At 43.5% G+C, this 21,398-nt stretch overlaps 2 protein-coding genes across 2 annotated transcripts in view; one reads left to right on the top strand and one right to left on the bottom strand.

Moving 5' to 3' along the window:
• Positions 1 to 12,621, bottom strand: part of CES5A (carboxylesterase 5A) — a 273,508-nt gene extending 260,887 nt beyond the window's left edge. The window contains exons 1-2 of the mRNA XM_024978187.2: positions 12,544 to 12,621; positions 11,062 to 11,165 (exon numbers count right to left, since the gene is read on the bottom strand). The gene's annotated coding sequence lies outside the window, so the exon portion shown is untranslated. The remainder of the gene's footprint in view (positions 1 to 11,061; positions 11,166 to 12,543) is intronic.
• An 871-nt stretch (positions 12,622 to 13,492) lies between these two features.
• GNAO1 (G protein subunit alpha o1) overlaps positions 13,493 to 21,398 on the top strand; it is a 180,041-nt gene continuing 172,135 nt past the window's right edge. Inside the window, exons 1-2 of the mRNA NM_174325.2 lie at positions 13,493 to 13,831; positions 14,067 to 14,109. Of these exons, the coding sequence (NP_776750.2) occupies positions 13,714 to 13,831; positions 14,067 to 14,109 (161 nt within the window). The 5' untranslated portion in view covers positions 13,493 to 13,713. The remainder of the gene's footprint in view (positions 13,832 to 14,066; positions 14,110 to 21,398) is intronic.

Raw genomic sequence — 21,398 nt, 5'->3', positions numbered from 1 at the left:
CAGTTCAGTTCAGTTCAGTCGCTCAGTCGTGTCCGACTCTTTGCGAGCCCATGAATCGCAGCACGCCAGGCCTCCCTGTCCATCACCAACTCCCAGAGTTCACTCAAACTCATGTCCATCGAGTCAGTGATGCCATCCAGCCATCTCATCCTCTGTTGTCCCCTTTTCCTCTTGCCCCCAATCCCTCCCAGCATCAGAGTCTTTTCCAATGAGTCAACTCTTTGTATGAGGTGGCCAAAGTATTGGAGTTTCAGCCTCAGCATCAGTCCTTCCAAAGAACACCCAAGACTGATATCCTTCAGAATGGACTGGTTGGATCTCCTTGCAGTCCAAGGGACTCTCAAGAGTCTTCTCCAACACCACAGTTCAAAAGCATCAATTCTTTGGCGCTCAGCTTTCTTCACAGTCCAACTTTCACATCCATACATGACCACTGGGAAAACCATAGCCTTGATTAGATGGACCTTTGTTGGCAAAGTCATGTCTCTTCTTTTGAATATGCTACCTAGGTTGGTCATAACTTTTCTTCCAAGGAGTAAGCGTCTTTTAATTTCATGGCTGTGCATTGGTCTGTAATTTTCTTTTATTGTAATGTTGTCTGGTTCTGGTATCAGGGTGATACTGGCCTTATAGAATGAGTTGGGAAGTATTCCTTTCTCTTCAATTTTATGGACATGTTTGTGAGAATTGTTTTTTTTTTTTTTTTTTCCTCTTCCTTAAAAGTTTAGCAGAATTCCCAAATGAAGCTATTTGGGCCTGTCATTTTTTTCTTGGGAATATTTTTAACTACAAACTTAATTTCTTTAACAGATATGAGGTAATTCAGGTTATCTATTTTTTCTTGAGTAAGCTTTGATAGTTTGTGTCTTTCAGAATGAATTTGCTAATTTCTTTTAAGTTGTTGAATTTATTAGTATCTAAGTTTTTCATAATACTCTCTCATCCTTATTAATACTAGCATAATATGTAATGATGCCACTTCTCTCATTCTTGGAATTAGTAATTTGTATCCTAAATCCTTTTTTTCTTATCAGTCTGGCTAGAGGTTTATCAATTTTAACTGATCTTCCCCAATAAGCAACTTTTTATTTCATTTATTTTTCTCTACTTTTCTGTTTTATATTCACTGATCTTCATTCTGATCTTTTTTCTTTTCTTTCTCTGAAATAAATGCAAAGTGCTGATGGAGACAATAGTTCATGCATTTCTAAAACACCCTGTTTTCCTCACCACAAAATTAGAACCCAAAGTATGAGCAAAATCTGGACTCTAAATTGTGGTATATGTGAATGACTAGTCAGAGTTCAGTTAGCAAGGTATTAGAACCTCTGTAAAGTTTTTAATGAGTAGAAAAACAGAAACAAAAATAATATTCTAAAGTGTAACTGATTATAATATTTAGAAATTCCTCATGGTAAAGCAATTTTTTCATGATCTGTCAAAATCAAGTTTGGTTAGTAATGGGATGGGCCTAAGGAAGGATCAAGTCCCAGAGAATAGAACTGTGGTCTCAAATTGTGGTTTTTATACTATCTACTCCAAAATTATTTAGGGGTATGTGTTTAAATGCAAATGTCTAAGCCCAATTTCACAGAGTTACTGAATCACAATCTCTAAAGGTAGAACCCCAAAACCTGCACTTCTAATAAGCACTCTTGGTGATTTTCATGCACATTAAAGTTTGAGAATGACTATATGTAATCCCATTGGGAGCAGGCAGGAAATTAGGTCTACTCAATAAGCACCAAAAATAAAAAATCTAAATACGCAGGCAAGACATGGTATCAAGGGAATCTGACAGTAAGTAGATGGTTCATGCAGACTACTATAGGAGTGGGACGAAGGTCCTACAGTGTAAACATGTGGAAATCCAAAAGAGGAGCAATTTGTTAGGAGTCAGGCACCGACAATAGGTAAAGTTTAAGTAAACTGGTGATGGGCATCAGAGAAGTAGCAATTTGTAAGGATCCAGTTGTGCAGGCTTGGGTTTCAGGATTGGGTTCGAATTTCCATGAAGTTGAGAAGATCAAAGAAGAACTCCAATCCCAAAGCACAGTCAAAGTCAGATACAAGAATCTAACAAATGCTATTACCTGAATCAGTCATAAGGACCAAATTGAGAGCCTAGTACTCAAGGCCAGGGTAAGCTCAGAGGACCACTGCAAAGACTTATTTGAATGTCAGCCACTGAGTAGCTTAACAAGGGGCTCTTGGATTTCTTTGCTTATGGCCTGTATCAGTCTGGGACCTGTTACAAGGGTTAGCTTCCCCCAGGGAGCTAAGTGGTCCTGATGAAAGAATTGGAAAAGATCTATCTGACCCAACTCCTCATCTCCTACTTGAACTCTTTTTCAGACATAAGCCTCAGGATGTTGCCACAGAGGTAACGGTGGTTTTTCTCAATAGTTCTAATAATGGCAGCCAGCTGTGAAAGAGGATGATTCCTAAATAGTATAGGTCCCTGAGGTGAGCAAGGGGCACCTGGATTCCAGAGCCAACAGCAAGTTCTCTTCACTCCCAAGGAATTCTGAAATATAATAGCCTAGAGTAGAGAAGCCAGGTGCCCTCTGTGCAATTCCACTTTTATTTAAAGTACCAGATCACTTTTTCAGTGAAAGAAAAACTAACTTTTAGCTCACTGTTGAAGGAATCCATAAATCCTCTCTTCCATGCTTAAGTTCCTTCATGCTTAGAGACTGGTATCTCTAAGCACAGGCTGAATTCCTCCGTTCTCTCGATGAAACCCTTGCAACAAGTAGGCAGGGAGCAACTAGTATTCATTAACCAAATGATTACTAACCTAGCAGATATGCTCTGGGAGTGTGGGAAGTGAGGGAAGAATTGGGAGAACTGTCAGAACCAGCACCAAAGAAAATCACAATAAGGGCAGGGCTGAAAAGAATTCGGAGAGGCTGTTGGGAGAAGGCTGACCACTTTTCAAGCTCATCTGCCCCTCTGGTTATTTACCCCTGGCTGTCTCACTCCTGGATCTGTGCTACTCCCTTGGCACTCACCCCCACCCCCAGCCCCGTGGGATGTTTCCCACTCATCCTATTCACCCACAAAGAAATACTCTCAAAATCAATTGGGTGGTGATTATGAGCCATTATGTGCCTGCTGTGCTTAAAGAGACATAAGGCAATTTGGAGAAAACCTTTCAAGATAGGCTTAAAAAAAAAATCTAGTATATCTAGGAGTGGTATCACTTCTAAGTTGAAAAATCAGAATCAAGCTACAGTCCTTACATAATATTGGCTTGTTTTGTTTACAAAGATGTTATATTTCTAAAGCAAATGCCATTAAGAAGTATGAAAAATTCACTCTTGATTTGAAGAGAAAAAAAAAGAAAAGGGAACCATTTCAGTAGTGGAACCAACAGACTCAGATCAAAGAACTGAATGGGTTTGTAACGTTTTCTTGCTTTGCCCTGTGGAAGGACCTGCTGCTCTCCCTTCAATAGTTTCTTAAATGTTCCTCTCCAGGGTCTCTGTCCACTGAACTCAGATTTAGAATTATGGATGTAGATCAGAGAATATGCTTAAAATTCAGCTCCTCAGTTGAGGAAATTGGGGCCTGGAAAGAAAACAGAATTTCCCGAACCAAGACTAAAAGTTTTGTTTCTCAATTCCTAGCCCAGTGCTCTCTTCCCTCTGTTGACTTTCTTGATGTTAGTGTTTTTGTTTTCTTTTTTACTTTTGAAAATTACTTTCTCAAACATACTGGGACTAAAATTTTTCAATATCTTCCTTTAATTATTATATATATCATCTATTCCCTATTTCTGGTTGTTACTTTTATGAGGGAGAGAGTGTTGCAAAACATGGAGAATATTTTGACAATTATGCACTACAAAGATAACCTATTTTATATTAAGAACTACAAATAACTTGGAATAAATATTATGGGATCATAAATTGCTTAAAGTTCATTTACTATGATCAATAATATCTGACAAAGGGGGAGGGGAGTATTAAGTAAAGCAATAGCTCACTAAATTATAAATAATATAATTGGTTTAGGTGCTATTTAAAAGAGCAACTTAAAAAGAACCTGAAAAAGAGTATATATACATGTATATATGTACACACATATGTATAACAATCCCTTTGTGTATACCAGAAACTAATCCAACATTGTAAATCAACTATACTTCAATTTTTAAAAAAGAGCAACTTAGACATAATCTTCGAACTTTGGATCTTAGGCATAATGTGACAGAAAGAACACTGTTTTGGAATTCAGAAAATTAGGGTGACCATCCTGATTATACAATTTACCAGCTACATGGTCTTGAATAAATCACTTGAACTCCCCTAAGTTTACTTTTATTATGCATAAAATATAAATAGAAATCTTGGCATTTCAAAGGGTTGTTAAAAGAATCAAATCAAATACTGTGTGAGACAGAGTGCTATAATTCAAAGATCAGAGCTAATATGCACTGTGACGGCAGGGGACCAAGTGTGTTATATTCAACAATGTATTCCCAGTGCGTTCCCGGAACAGAGTCTGGTACACAGTAAACACAATAAATATGTATTAAATAAATGAAGGCAATGATAGGGAAATTTTCATTCTTATCATTCTTTTCTAACTGGAGAAATGTTTATGCTGGGATTAAGCCAAGTACTGGAGTGCAGCAGAGGTGGGAGAAGCAAAAAAGAAGGAAAGGAGGATTCACCAACCCTTTGATTCACATCTCTGCTAAAACAGAAGCAGAGGTGGTAGAATAAAAGAAAGGATGAACAAACTGAGCAATCTCCAAATTTACCCTTTTTCTTTCCCTGCCCAACCTATTCCATCTCTCAATCCATGAAAACTACTTCCACTATTAATTACTTTTTTAAGATTGCCTTTGTGCATCTACCTCTTTAATTTTGGTCATTTTATACCATTATATTCATGTTTTTATTGAAATCTGTATATGTCCTTTCTTTGGTCACTAGAAAAAGTGCTGTTATAAATTTACTATTGGATGTAACTAATTCAAAGTCCTCCTTCCTCCTTTTTCTTTCCTCTTCTGTTAGCTTTCTCCAAAGGCTACAGTGGCCAAGGGGAAAGACAGCCAACTGCAAGTTTCCTTGAGAGGAAAACCAGTTCTTTCTGCTTCAAGGTCTGAATGATCCTAGTTAAAAGTCCTACAGGACTGTTTGGAAATACATTTCTCTTTGAATTACCCTTCTTCAATTTTATTGATGTGTTCCATCACACACACAGGAATTTCATAAAAATGTTTTTCTCTGCCACAGAGGTCAGGGTTTTACAGGGCCTTGGGGAATAGATAATACGCCTAAATGTCCACACAACTGAAGAACCATGTTTCCCCACTGGAACACTACGTTCTCAGCACTTGGCAGACTTTGGGAACACCCCAAACCACATGTACTTTAGAGGATGCAGACAGGTCACAAAATTAAATCAGTCTAGTCTGGCCAAATACCCTCAACCTACTTCTAATAAGTTTGAATTAATTGATAGCCTCACCCTCCTCCAGTCACACTGGTTACAGACAATCCAAACTGGTTTTAACTGAATCCAGATAAACTCACCTCTGTTTTGCTTTCACAATTACAATTGTCAAGAACAAACAAAAACATTTTTATCTTTAAAAAGCAATGCAGTAATAAGACTGGACCTTGAGCTTACAGAAGACTAATGAGATAATGTCTAAAATGTGTTTGAGCTGCATGTGTGAAAAGCTCTATGGAGATAGAAAATATGATAAATAATGCAAGAAATCTTTGTGTCAGGAAATCTCCTGTCTTCCGGAGGACTCAATAAATATTAAATAAATACTTTATAAACATGTACCTGCTAATCACCCAAAGATGGGCACAATAAAGGACAGAAATGGTAGGGACCTAATAGAAGCAGCAGATAGTAAGAAGAGGTGGCAAGAATACACAGAAGAACTATACAAAAATGATCTTCATGATCTAGATAATCACAATGGTATGATCACTCACCTGGAGCCAGACATCCTGGAAGGTGAAGTCAAGTGGGCCTTAGGAATCATCACTACAAACAAAGCTAGTGAGGGTGATGGAATTCCAGTTAAGCTATTTCAAATCCTAAAAGATGATGTTATGAAAGTGCTGCACTCAATATGCCAGTAAATTTGGAAAACTCAGCAGGGGACACAGGACTGGAAAAGGTCAGTTTTCATTCCAATCCCAAAGAAAGGCAATGTCAAAGAGTGCTCAAACTAACACACAATTGTACTCATCTCACACCCTAGCAAAGTAACACTAAAAATTTTCCAAGCCAGGCTTCAACAGTACGTGAACAGTGAACTTCCAGATGTTCAAGCTGGATTTAGAAACAGCAGAGGAACCAGAGATCAAATTGCCAACATCCATTGGATCATAGAAAAAGCAAAAGAGTTCCAGAAAAACATCTGCTTCTACAAGGGCTTCCCTTGTAGCTCAGTCCGTAAAGAATTTGCCTGCAGTGCAGGAGACCAGGGTTCAATCCCTGGGTTGGGAATGATCCCCTGGAGAAGGAAATGGCAACCCACTCCAGTATCCTTTCCTGGAAAATCTCATGGACAAAGGAGCCTGGTGGGCTGCAGTCCATGGGGTCGCAAAGAGTCGGACACGACTGAGTGACTAACACTTACTTACTTACTCTGCTTTATTGACTACTCCAAATCCTTTGACTGTGTGGATCACAACAAACTGTAGAAAATTCTTAAAGAGATGGGAATACCAGACCACCTGACCTGCCTCCTGAGAAATCTGTATGCAGGTTAAGAAGCAATAGTTAGAACTGGACATGGAACAACAGACTGGTTCCAAATTGGGAAGAGTACATTAAGGCTGTATATTGTTACCCTGCTTACTTAACTTATATGCAGAGTACATCATGAGAAATGCAGGGCTGGATGAAGCACAAGCTGGAATCAAGATTGCCGGGAGAAATATCAATAACCTCAGATATGCAGATGACACCACCCTTACAGCAGAAAGTGAAGAAAAACTAAAGAGCCTCTTGATGAAAGTGAAAGAGGAGAGTGAAAAAGTTGGCTTAAAGCTCAACATTCAGAAAACTATGATCATGGCATCTGGTCCCATCACTTCATGGCAAATAGATAGGGAAACAGTGGAAACAGTGACAGACTATTTTGGGGGGCTCCAAAATCACTGCAGATAGTGATTGCAGCCATGAAATTATAAGACGTTGACTCCTTGGAAGGAAAGTTATGACCAACTTAGATAGCATATTAAAAAGCAAAGACATTACTTTGCCAACAAAGGTCCACCTAGACAAAGCTATGGTTTTTCCAGTAGTCATGTATGGATATGAGAATTGGACCATAAAGAAAGCTGAGCACCAAAGAATTGATGCTTTTGAACTGTGGTGTTGGAGAAGACTCTTGAGAGTCCCTTGGACAGCAAGGAGATCCAACCAGTCCATCCTAAAGGAAATCAGTCCTGAATATTCATTGGAAGGACTGATGGAAGCTGAAACTCCAGTACTTTGGCCACCTGATGCAAAGAATTGACTCATTTGAAAAGTTCCCAATGCTGGGAAAGATTGAATACGGGAGGAGAAGGGGACGACAGAGGATGAGATGGTTAGATGGCATCACTGACTCAATGGACATGAGTTTGAGTAAACTCCGGGAGTTGGTGATGGACAGGGAGGCCTGCCGTCCTGCAGTCTACAGGCTCACAAAGAGTCAGACACGACTGAGCGACTAAACTGAACTGAACTTACAAACATGTACCTGCTAATTAGCTCAGATAAATTGAAAAGTCCTATGACACTTATTATAACAAATAAGAATCTTGGTTTCTGATGAAAGATTTTCCAAGAAAATGCCAACAGGGATCAGGGCCATTAAGTAATGCCTTTACTTTAAGCCAAGCCTCCAACTTCAATTTCAGCTCTTGATCAGTTTTACCAATGTGAAAGCACCAGCGCTAACCCCCTTCAACTTTCTACTTAATTTAAGCCAAATGCATCCCTGTGGGAGTCTCCTGCTATCCTAAATTGAGAAAAATCATAAAGCATACCCTCTTTGGGGTTCTTGAACCATCAAAATACACTCAATAAATAACATTCTCAACAGTTACCGCATAATGGACTTCAATAACTTAAGAGCTCAACTCAATTACCTACAAGTTTTCAAGCAAGTCCTTTCATTTAAAAGTACAAAAATCCTTTATTTCTTCCCATGTCATCTTTTATTCTAACAATGACAAACTATTTTTTTCATAAAGTCCACAAAACAACAAATGAGAGAAGAAATTTAGTGAAAAATATTCTGATGAGAACTTCAGAGACATTTGGCATATGCTCTTCTCACAAGTTCCTAAATACCAATACATTTCCCATGTTTGTTTAAAATCAGTATCATTTTTCAGAAACTTACTTGAAAATAAGTCATCACCTGTTTGAAATCACCCAATCTTAAACATTTTCTAGAATTAAGTCATAAAATTTCCATTAGAAAAATCAAAAAGTCTCAGAACTGGGAAAAACTCTGATATATGATCAGCTTTAGCCCTTGCACAGGTGAATTTGGTTAATAATCATTAAAACTGATGATCTGTGGTTGACCTTTTGGGATATATAGGAAGTGATAACTCCCTCCCCTCATAGGAGTTTAAAGTCCAGTAATGTGTTTCCTAAGTGCATCACTTGATGGAGAAGGTATGATCTTAAAAATGAACATTTCCAGGCTCCACCTGAGACTCACTGAATCAGAAATTCTAGACATTGACTCAGCAATCTGCATTTTAGAAAGCATCCCACATGGAACTCTGCTCAATGTTATGTGCCAGCCTGGATGGGAGGGATGTTTGAGGGAGAATGGATACATGTATATGTACGGCTGAGTCCCTTCTCAGCCCGAAACTATCATAACATTGTTAATTGGCTGTACCCCAGTACAAAATGTTTTTGGTGTTAAAAAAACAAAAATAAACTTAAAAAAAAATCCAAAGAAAAAGAAAGCATCCCCAAATAATTTGTATGCACAATAACATTTGATAATCACTGCTCTGGTAGGTCTGAGAGATGTGCACAAAATAATATTAATATCAGCCAGAGAAGCACTGAATATTAATAGGTTAATTAATTAATAGGGGTTAGTCCTATTAATATCTTCTAGGGACATAAAAAGAATTGGATCAGCATCTTCCCTAATACCAGATATTTATCAGAAACTCTAAGTCGTGTCTTAGCCTTACCCAGACGACCTTCTAAATTATATTCACCACTAAGTTAGAGTGTAAGCTATCAATTAAAATAAATAAATAAATAAAAACCCTAATGCAGAAACTTAAAAAGTCTCTAGTGATCTACCATTCTCCCCTAAATGCCTAATACATATGACATTTAGTTTGGTTTCATTTTGCTCATGAACACACATATTTTAGTCTATTTTCTTCCTATGAGGATAATAGTGTTCATAAGGAATAGTAATTTTCATAAGTTTTTCCTTTGACAGAAATACAAAAACTACCAAAGAAAATTTAAATTCAGAAACAGGTAAGATATTTGGACTTTATATATGTAAATATATGTAAACTACTAGCAGCAGCAACAGCAGCAGCAGTATTAATTAACACAGATTCTCTATAAGACCTAACACTGTGTACAGAAAAATCATTTAGGGAGTGGCTACCAATGCAGATTTTAGAGTAGTCTGATTTGGTAGAATTAAGATTAACTGAATTTTTAACAAGCATCCCATTTGGTTCTGATATGAATGGTTTTAAAACATTCCAGGGATTTCAAGATTGCAGGAAGCCAAGCTCATGTCTAAACCTCTCTTTGAGTCTAAATCAATACATTAAACACAGCAGGTGGTAAATACATGCACATTTGATTAAAGTAAACACAAAAGGTAACAAATAGGGAAATTCAGTTCATCAGATCAGAGCCCATATTCTGTAAGTCAGAGCTGGATCTTGCTTATATCATAAATTACTGTCCTCCAGAATAAGGAGCCACATGTATAAAAGCAACTCATTGTAGGCTTTGTTGTTCCTTTTAGAGTTATAAAATATGCTGACCATATACCTTTAAAATTAAAAACATGCTGAACGGGCTATAGTTGACCTGAAGAGGGGTAAACGAGAATTATTCTTTTGGTCAACAGTAACAATCAGAGAAATAATTCCAAGGATTATATAAAATAAAAGTAAGTGAAATCTGTCCCTGATTACTCCTGATGTTAGGACTGTAATTTCCTCATTCCCACAGGAATTAACTGTGGACAAATTTAACATATATGGCATTATCTAATTACTAATAATTCATTGAGAACTGAGATGTTGTCATCCTCACTTCTTTTGGTGAGGGAGACCAGAATATGATTGGTTTCTGGAGTTTGTAAGCTTTCTGTGAGCCTAGGAAGCATAATATATGTATATATATAGACATATATATAGTAAGTACATGCAAAATGTTATCTTTCAAATGGTCCACAAACCTGTAAAAGGAGTCTTAGATTAGTACTTCATGACTGTATGACCTTGAACAATTTATTCAGTCCCTTGGAGGCTCAGTTTTCTCAGCTGTAAAATGGGAACCCAGGCTGATATGGGCCCAGGCTTTTTCCACTCAGCCATGATGCTCCAACACCACAGTCCCTAACTGAGGTTTATGTGGAAGGATCACAAGAGACAGTTTTCATAAAAGTGCTCTGTAAACCGTAAGGCACTACATAGGTGAAGCAGATTATTATTAGCATTTTATGAAGCCCAGCTATTAAGATGCAAAGTAACCCAGGAAAAGAAAACAGTGTACACAAATCTGAAACACAACATCTACAGTGCCTAGAACATCACGTTGTTCATGGCAGGCAGGTGCTTAATAAGTACTGAGTGAGTAAAGAAAAAACACAAAACACAAGTTTGTGTCTCCACCATACTAGGTATGACACCAATAAGGAATAAATATACCAAAAATCAGAGACAGTTTGATTCAACCATATAAACCACAATGCCCCAAGAATCTAAGATCTTAAAATAAAAATTACTTGATATGAAGGAGCATTAAAATGTAAAATATGACCCACCATTTACAAAGAAATGGCTATGGTCTTACCTCTTCAGTATTTCAGACGCAGCCTTTCAGGGATTGCAGAATCTGGGTGAGGTGGCTTAATTTTTTCCCTGTATCTGATAGATCTGCATAATCATCCTAGCAACCTTTAAAAGAAATAACAAATTCTATAGAATGTTGGTTAGCTAAGCTGTTTTAATCTGGGAGGCTGATTTTTAGTGACACCCAGATTTTAAAGAAACCATATTTATCCCCTAAACTCCCCTCCTTTATACACAAAAAAGGAAATTGGGTAGGGGTTGGGGTGGGGAAGAAGGGAAGTTATTTACTTCATAAAACAATTCTCTATAGGAGACTTTTGTTAGTTTTCTAGGACATGTAAAATGTGATCTAAGTGTAAATATTCAAATTACATTACATACAACTTTTGACATAAATAGCTATTTGTGGAATTAGGCAAACCCAAACTGGGAAAAAACAAACTGAAAAATACAGGGGTAAAAATGTTTTCTTCTGGGTGGGCCTTAATTGCCTTTTTTTCCCCATTCCAAATGTATTTTTATGTTGGGTAACATTTCCAAAAACAGGGGTGTTTTTTCTATTGTTGAAATGAAACAAACAAGTTCGCTTTTAGAGCCACAAAAATGCCCAACTGTTAGAAAAAAAAACAAAAACACGTTTTCCACTGGCCGCCTGCCTCTCCTATCCCCATGCAATCTTTCCCATTGGCCCCTTTCTCTAGGAGTGCCCCTGAGGCTGCCTGATGGAACTGATTGTAAAACCATTTTGTGCAGTGAGAACTATTTAATAGTTTCTTCAAAATCACCCAGACCACACAGAATATGCCCAACCCTTGGAGAAGTGTACGTGTTTCCTCAGTATTGGATGAGGTGTACACTAACTGACCCAGGTTTCTGGGGTTTTATTTTAAAAAGAGATGGGGGAGTATTTTAAAACAGAAAGAGGAAGAAACTCTCTTCTCTTAACGAAAATTTATTCAAAATTCATATCTGTATTTTGGGAGATAGGTTACAATCAAACTAAACCCTCCAAAATGAGAAAAGCAAATGTTGAGGAAGTAAGCATCACTCCATGAAAACCTGTCCTGCCCATCGAAAAGCTTCTCAGCATGGGAACTGTCGCGTGTGCTGCCCCCTTGGCTGGGAATCACGGAGCAGGATCCGCGAGGGCAAAGGGAGGCAGAGGCTCCTTGAGAACTGGCCCTGTCTTTATCTTAACCTTCTGTGTTCCTCTCTTCACAGCCTACTTCTCTCACATACTAGGTGCTCAATAAATGTAGGACGCAGGAAGCGAAAAATCCGAATCTGCCCCCAATCCCCAAGGGCGAATGACAGGGAACGCAGGTTTCCTCAGAACCACCGTCTCCTCGGTGGGGCCACCTGACCTCAGCCGTTACGGCCCCAGCAGCAGGAGAGCAACCAAGAAGGTGAGCTGCCGGAGCCAAGATGGAGAAGAAACGGCAGAGGCAGGGAGGCGGCGCCGGCCCGCAGCTAGTGGACCCACCTGACCGCGGCGCGGGCCACCCAGTCCCGCGCTCCCATTGACCAGAGGGCCGGAGCCGCCGGCGCGTGGGGCCGGGGCGGAGGCGGGGGCGGGGAGGGGCGCCGCGGCGCGAGCCCGGCCCCCGGCTCCGCCCCCGCTAGGCCTGCACGAGCCCACCTCAGGGAGCCTCGGGCCTTGCGGGGAGTGGGGGGAGGGGAGGCCGCGCCACGCGCGCGCCGCCGCTAGTTGACGCGGGCCCCGACGCGCGCGCCTCCCCCGCCCCCCGCCCCTCCCGGTCCCGGGGGCCCGGCGCGCGGCCCTGCTGACGTCAGCGGGCGGCTGGCGGTGCGGGGTGCGCAGAGCAGCTGGCGCACTCGCGCGCTGCGCTCGCCTGTTCCCCCCTCCCGGCCTGTGCGCGCGCGCTTGCTCGCTCGCTCTCCCCTCATTTTTTTCTCCCCTCCCTCCCAGCCTCTCTCCTGTCTCTCCCCCTCGAGCTCTCGGCTGCCCGCGGCTCCCTCTCGCTCTCCCTCTCGCTCTCCCTCTCTCTCCGGTAGGCTCCGTCGAGCGATGCGAGCTCTGGGAGACAGCGACACCGCCTCCCGCTAGAGACCTGCCCCCCGGCCCGGCCCCTTGCCCAGCCCTGCCCAGCGCGCGGGGGTCGGCGAAGGCGCCGCGGACGCACCAACGGCGGAGGATCCGCGATGCAAATGCACTAGCGGCACCCCCTAACTCACTCCCTCCACACCCCGCGCCGCCTCCTCCTCCGGCAGCAGCGGTAGAAGGACCCACCCTGCCCCCCCACCCCACCCTCCGCCGACTCCGGCTCCTGCCTCGACTATTATTTTATTTATTTTGGGTCGTGCACAAGCCTCAGTGCCTGCAGCCCGCGCCTCCTCGGACCGCGGGCGCCTCCTCCCTCGGCTCCGGAGCCCCAGACCCCAGCCACCTTCGCCTCGACACCCCCCCCAGAGCCCCGCCAGCTGCCGCGAGTCTCCGCGGCTGGGAGCTTGTTGGAGGCTGTCTTTTTGGGGGGTTCTGGTTTCTCGACATTTTTGTTTTCAGCCAAGGGGAGGCTATCGTGATTTTTTCCCCTTTGAGCCCAGGTTCTGCTCTTTGGGGGGGTGGGGGGCGCGCCGAGCCGGGGAGCCGTGCCAGCAGAGTCGTGCGGGCTGTGGCAGGGAAGGGGCCACCATGGGATGTACTCTGAGCGCAGAGGAGCGAGCCGCCCTCGAGCGGAGCAAGGCGATTGAGAAAAACCTCAAAGAGGATGGCATCAGCGCCGCCAAAGACGTGAAATTACTCCTGCTGGGTAAGGACCGGGGCTGCCACCCCCATCCCTCGACCCCGGACACTCTGCACCCCCCAACCAGTCCCCCGACCCCGCTCGCTCCTGGGGAGACCTGGCCCGCGAGTTGGCACCACGATGTGCCCACGATCGCCCACTCTTTAGCATGCCTTACCCCCTTCCCCCTGCAGCGCCCCCCCCCCCCCCGTTCCCCTAAGCTGACACTCACCAATTTCCCCCCCACTGTCTGTCCCAACAGGGGCTGGAGAATCAGGAAAAAGCACCATTGTGAAGCAGATGAAGTAAGTCCCTGTGGTATTGGGATTTGTACTTTTATTAAGCGTAATTTTTAAAATGAATTTTATTACCTTGTTCACTTCACATCGCTCTCCAGGCCCGGTTTTTAATTCGTACACACACACACACACGCCCCTGAATTTGACTCCCCTCTCCCAGGCCCTGCGTTGGTTCTGGGTCCTCCACCCCAACTCCCAGGGTGGGTGTTTTTTTTTTCTCCCCAAGGGGGTGGAGGGAAGGGGAGCGCCTGTAGTTGTATGAATGACAGTGTCCGCCATATTGATCAGAACATCACATTATTGGCATGATTATGGTCATTACTCTTGTTTGTGGGATGTTTCCTGTGTATCACTGCCTCCATTTCTGTTTCTGTGTCTCTGTTTCATTCTGCATATCTCTCTCTCTCTCCTTCTTCCACCCCTCCCCCCACTCCACATCCATAATCCCATTTACCCCTGCTCTTCTCCTGGGGCAGTGATTTTTGAACTTGGCAAAAACATGGAGGGGACACAGCCCTAGGCTAGGGTGGAGTATCAGGTGTCTGCTGTTCATGGATTTGGTGCTGAATTAGAGGCTGTGGTTTCTGCCCCCTCCCATCAAAAAGACGAATGTTTGGGGAAGGGGCGTGTGGTAGGGGCAGGGGTGGACTTCCAATCGAATGAGACTGGCACAGATGTATCCAAGGTAGAGGTGGAAGGTAGGACGCTGGATGAGAGGCTGAATGCCCGCCCCTTGCTGCCCCTTCCTTCTCCCCCACCTTTCCAGCCTTTGCTCTCCTGACACTGGCAGTTTTCGTTCACTCTCTGGCCTTTATCAATGTAGTTATTTACACTCTGCATAGGCTGTGTTCCATGTAATCTACCCACAATGCGGATTTCAGGCCCCACTTGCCGCACCACCCCCTTCTGCCTTTAGATATCAGTTTCCCCTCCTAATTAACTGGGGGTGGATTTGAGTGATGGTTGAAAATTAAAACAAAATGGGATATTCCTTCCCTTTCACACTTGCTCAGTAAGGAGCCTGGCCCCTCCTTGCTACTCCCAGGCTTGCTTCTTGCCCCATCCACTCCTGGTTAGCAGTTCCTGGTGAGCCCACGGGCAGCTTTGCTTGGGGAGGGGGTGGCTTTAGGAAAAGGGAACGCGCCTCGGGCCTCCTGGCCCTGCTGCTTCGTTGTCTTGTCAGTTCGGGACGGAGGAGTTCGTTAAGACCGTTTAGCGAGGATTCCACGTCGCTTTGCTGTGACACCTTCGTGCACACACAGCTCCTAATTAGGGGTTGCTGTGCAGTAAACAAAAATGATTATTTTTCAACTTGACAGAATAGCCGAAGTAATTGCATCCCGTAGGAAAATAATGGAAAATAAAAACCCCTTTCGCAGAAAGGTGGGTGGGAGACGAAGCATGCCTGCGATTTCAAAACCAATATGCAAAAAATCTTGCATGTGTAACAGGCATGACAAGCGGGTTCTAGGCGGCGCCATGATGGTAGGGAGTAGCGACTCGGAGACAATTTCTCCCGTCGGCTTGACATGTTCTTATTTTTGTTCTAGAGCTCCCTGGGGCTTTCTTTGCAGAGGCCCCTCGGCTTGCCGCACCCCACTGAGCTACGGGTAATTTGGCCTGGGGCTTCTTTGGAGCGTGTGCAACCCAAATGGATGGGGAGGCGGGGCCTGGGGAATTGCACTTTGCAACAAGGTGCATATTGCATCTGCCAGGAGCTCTTGCAGGTCGGTAAATGCAAGCAGCACCACACCTTTCTCCCAGCGGGGGACATTTCAAAACTTCAGAACTCTGTAATCTGCGGTGACCGGCTTGAAGCCGGTTAGAAGCCCCAGCCACCGGAGCGGGGTGAGGTTTCAGGCGCTGCGAGTGGTGGACAGCGCCCAGCCGAGGCCGGAAAAGTCGATGAGGCTCAGCTCGGTGGCGCTCGGCTGGGCTCGGCTCGGCGCAGTCTGGGCGCGGGGCTCGGAGGGACTCGGCAGTGTTCGGAACCGAGCGGGGACCCCGGCGGAGAGAGCCGAGCTTCTTCGACGAGGGGACCGAAGGCTTTCGGAAACACTCGGGTGAAGGGAGCGGGGATGAAGTGCGGGGTAGGCTCCAGCCTGGAAATTAACTTTACATCCGCCAAAGCAACTCCTTATCTGCTTTTCCTGAACAAGCCTCATAAACTAGGCTGATTTAATAAGTGTAAAAATATATACCGACTCCCCTGAAGGGTACCTTTCCTTTTTTAATCAAAGAGAGCCACGCTTTCCAAGGAGATAGGTGTGCCATTTTAGAATGAAAATTTCTAATTGTGTAATGAAGGCTGTATTTAGACTTCCCCGGAAAAGTCTTAAGGGACTTATGGTTGGTTACACGGAAGATGGAGAGAAAAACAATTTTAAAAAAATAAAGCGTTAGATGTTTCGGATGGTTAAATCAGACGACCTGGCACTTTTTCTCTTTTCCCTGCTCTCCCCCGGTCCCCCCCCACCCCCACCCCCCCCCATCATCCCACAGGACGCCTTTTTGGAGAAAGATTATCAGGCAAAGTTGAGATTTTTGTAGGTAAAACTGAATATATTTTCTAAAATACATCAGTTCTGTCTAGAAAGTGAGCAGTTTGCTCACAAAAGGTCAGTCAGAAAGATTTCTGGCCCATGTAAATTTTGCAGCTAGGGTCCCTGCGTCGTCGTGTCCTGCTGAAGCATTCATGAATGGCTGCTCTTCCTATGAGCCCTCCAGCTCGGCTTGAGATAAATCAGATCAGGGCCTTGTGCCAAGCTGGATGCAGAACTTGTTTTATTAACCACAAAATGTGGGATTGGTGTCACTGTATCCTAGTGACAAATTCCTGTGAGTCCTCCCTCGAAGAGGTGATTTTCCAGATCACCACTTGGCTGAGCATCAGTTGAGTCAGGAGAACTGTACTGTTCTCTGGGTGGGGCTGGCCCTGAAAATCTAGGTGGCGTTTACAGAACGCAATTTTGGACTTGCCTGGGCAGCACAATGGGTGACCAACTTATCAGACCATACTTAGGAGTTAATCTGGATGCTGTTTATTTCACCTGGGCAAATGCAATTAGCGCGTTCTCCATGGGTGATGTCCTGTGAGAACTTGATGACTTCCTAACAGGGACTAGGCTTTAATGGCTCAGCCTTTTGCATTGAGAAGAAGACTGTTGATAGAGAAACATCTCTAGATCCTTTGAAGTCAGCGTTTCCAAAAGAGCAAAGAGCCACTCCATTCAGCCTACCTTCTTATCCATGTTATGGCATGCTGATTATAAGAAGGACGAGACTTCCATGTATGCCCCTACTAACTGAAAGTATATGGAAAAGCCTGACTGGCAGATGCTGCTTAGAACAAAGTGTTAACACCCATATCAGCCTAGGATATCAGTACGGGGAGACTGATCTTTGAAATTCTTTTGCCTGACACATTTTGCAGTGGGAAATGTGCATCCATCAAGAGATGCCACGGGTTAAATTGTCATTGAAAACCCTGATTCCTAATACTTTCTTAAAATTTTCATTCGAACATAGCTCGCTAGGTTTTATTCCCCCCCACCTCCCACTTTCATGTGTGGGCTTCTCTGGCAACTCAGCTGGTAAAGAATCCGCCTCCAATGCAAGAGACCCAGGTTTGATTCCTGGGTCAGGAAGATCCCCTGGAGAAGGGATAGGCTACCCACTCCAATATTCTTGAGCTTCCCTGGTGGCTCAGATGGTAAAGAATCTGCCTGCATTGTGGGAGATCTAGGTTTGATCCCTGGGTTGGGAAGATCCCCTGGAGAAAGGCATAGCAATCCACTCCAGTATTCTTGCCTGGAGAATCCCCATGGACAGAGGAGCCTGGCAGGCTGCTGTCCATGGGGTCACAAAGAGTCAAACACAACTGAGCGACTAAGCGCAGCAGAACACATGTGATTGTGAACTAGTGTTTCGTAGTTCAATGTCGGATAATCCAAAATATTTCTGTACTGAGAAATAAGCAGTGATCATCGAGACAGCAAAATATAATTTTATACATACCATGAGTAATCAGTGACTTTTGTGTGTGCAGCATTTTAAATAATTTTGCTTGTTAGGAGGTCATGACCTCACCTGTGATACAGCCTCGTCATTTTTGCAGCTTCCCTGGTGGCTCAGACGGTAAAGCGTCTGTCTACAATGCGGGAGACCCGGGTTTGATTCCTGGGTCAGGAAGATCCCTTGGCGAAGGAAATGGCAATCCACTCCAACACTCTTGCCTGGAAGATCCCATGGACGGAGGAGCCTGATAGGCTGCAGCCCATGGGGTCACAAAGAGTCGGACACGACTGAGCGACTTCACTTTCACTTTCAAAGTTTTAACAATAAGTGTTAACTTTAGTTAATCACCAAACCCTCCCAAAGAACTCTCTCAGGGCATTATATGTGGAATCAACATAATCCCTTTAAGCGACTTCCCATTCTGAACAAATAGTGACAACTACTTGGACTGTCTACCTGATGAAAATGTAAAATGAACCGTGAAGTTGCTGCGGGCACCACAGTTTGTCCTCATTTGAGGTGTTGAGTTTTCTTTGATGTCCTGTTCGGGCTATCTGTTGTCTCTGGTGCATTTGGTTAATTTTTAGGGAGCTAGAGAGTCCGAAGGTGGCAATGAGGCATGGCTTGCTAGCTGGTAAGCTTTATGTAGATGGATGCGGTAAAGTGGAACACTTTGGATGTGTGTTCTTTTCCAAGTACTTGCTCAGTGCCATTAGTAAATCAAAACTTATGGATTTGCCCGGTAAGGACGTCATTGCTCATACAAATTAGCCCTGCCCTTCCAGTAGGAAACGATTCTGAGAACAGACCCTACCAGACAGGGAAGGCGATTTTAAGATTGCCGAAAGCTGGTAGTTTCCTCCTACCAGATGACTCTGACTTTGTGATTGGGGTGTGGATTGTTTGGCTTGAGTTCAGGGCAAGCCTGTGTTCATTCAACACACTGCTGTTTGGCACCTGCTAAGTGGCAGGCATGAGTGGAGATGAGTAGCAACTTGGAACCATTACTCGGTAAAAGTACAGTGGTCTGGAAGGGTGTTTCCTGCACATCCCCAACGGGTCCCATGTTGAGGCAGCGTTCCCCTGAGAGCTGCTCTTCTAGATCTGTGGACTTGTTTCTGCAGTCATCTCTTTGGCTGCTCTGCTCGCCCTCCCCTTCCTCCTGTCTCCATGTTTATCCAAATGGATGCACCTTGCTCTCTGGAGACATTGTGAGTGCAAACAGAATGTCAGATCAAGTAGCAGAAGCATTCTCTTTTGCTGATGGATGGTGCTCTCTTCCTCCTTACTGTTCACTGAGCTGTAAACACCAGCAGACCTTCCTGCCAGAAGAGTAGCCCAGAGTCCACCTGATCTCCTCAGGAATCAGCTGTGGAATTCTTGAACCTCTGTCACCTGTCGGATTCTGAAATTGAACCCGTGTGCTTATTGAAAGGGTGTTGCTGATGAGATTAAATGGATGAAACTTCATACAAGATTGACAAGACTCCAGAGAAATCCAGAATTTCTAGTCTCTATTGTAGGGCTAGATTAGGTTTATAGTGCCCAGAGTTAGAGGACTGTCTTTTTTTTTTTTTTTTTTTTTTAAGTGCTTGGAGCTCCCCAGATTATATTGTGCATTTAGCCACACCTGCTAAAGATGGGACAGGATCACTTAGATTTTTCAGCGGCTCACAGTGCCTGTTAACACTGGAGATTTAATATGAGCAGAGGAAGGTCTTATTTTTCTGATGTATGTTCCATCCATCTAATTCAGGGACTTGGTTCCCTCTCTCCGAGGTGTTTTCAGTCTCACATTCCTTAGAAATCTAGACAGACCATGATCACAAGAGCACATTTTGATCCAAAAGACAGTAGACAAACTGCTGAGATGATTTCAAACTGAAAAAAAAAATTTTTTTTTGAAAGGATTACTCCAAAATTTGACACTAGCAAAGAACAAATTTTGACTTTGAAAAAAAAAAAGTTTTTTAAATTTTTGAATATATTTAAACATGTACTACATGGATTTTAAAATGGCTAGCAGATGCTATACAAAGAGCACTTCACCTCACTTTATTGATTGCATTGCCATAAAAAGCTTGAAAGTGCTCAAACTCCATTCTAAGAATTTATTCCAACCAGTATCACATTCTTATTTTATTTTGTGTCTCTCATTCATGCACAATAGTGGATAGAAAAGAAATCGCCTGAGAAATGGCAGGAGGAAGGAGCAGTGGCCTTCTACTGTTTCAAAGAGATAGGTAAGGTTCCTATTGAGAGAAGTGGTTTAGTTTGTTTTTAAAACTGAGAGGTGGTTAGCAGCTTGGACTCTGTAACCAGGCTGCTTGACTTCATATCTTGACTGTACCACTCACTAGATGCCTGCTCTTAAACTTCAGTTTTTGTGCCTCAGTTTTCTTACATATGAAATGGGGTGGACGGTAAAAATAACTAACAGTGTTGTGAGCATTAAGGGATGTAATATATGAAATGCCCTCATAACAGTTTTCTAGAAATCATTTTACAATTGTCAGCTACAGTCTTGATTCCTTTGACTGATTAGTGGGTGTTCCTTCCCATATGGAATTCTGAAGGATGTGGGCCATAGCTTGCCAGAGAGCCAGAAGGGGGGCGCTGTGGTCCACGCTCAGGTCTTTTCCGCCTTGCCTGCTCTGCAGCATCAGTTATATAACTAACTGTGTTGTCATAAGTGATGTGACATTTTTGATGGCGCAGCTGCTTCAGCCCAGGAGGCTGGAGTGATGTTACAGGGAGTGGGAGAGAGCACTGGACCAGGAGTCGAGACAAGTTGCTCTGCTCCTGCCTCTCTGGGGGGCCCCGTTTCGTGGAGTAGTTGTCCTGGGGCTGCCCCAAGCTCCTTTTCTGTTCTAAGTGGTCAAGGAAACTGGGAATTACCTTCAAGTTCAGGGTCTTGAGGTCTTTGATGCAAGGTTCTAAACATAGAAGAATCAATTCTGGCTCCCTCCTGAGGGGGTTTGGGGGTACCCATGAAAGCTTTCTTAAGGCCAAGATAATTGCAGAATAGCAACCTCAACCACAAAGCTTTGTCAGCCAGGAAAGTCAGAGTCCTGAAAGGCATTTAAAGAAAACCACCTCTAACCAAACTTTTCATGCAGACATGCTTCTCAAACCAAAGAGGAGGATCTGAAAGTATCCTGTGATTGAGAAACAAGATGTTTATGGGAGAAGGACCCAGTGACATGTTAGAGGAAGAAGTGGTTTGTCTGTGGCTTCCAGGATGCTTAGCAAAAGAGACAGCCCTGGCTTCTACCCGA

Source organism: Bos taurus, chromosome 18 (genome assembly GCF_002263795.3).
Source record: "Bos taurus isolate L1 Dominette 01449 registration number 42190680 breed Hereford chromosome 18, ARS-UCD2.0, whole genome shotgun sequence".
NCBI lineage: Eukaryota > Metazoa > Chordata > Mammalia > Artiodactyla > Bovidae > Bos > Bos taurus.
This window is presented reverse-complemented; position numbering and strand designations above follow the sequence as displayed.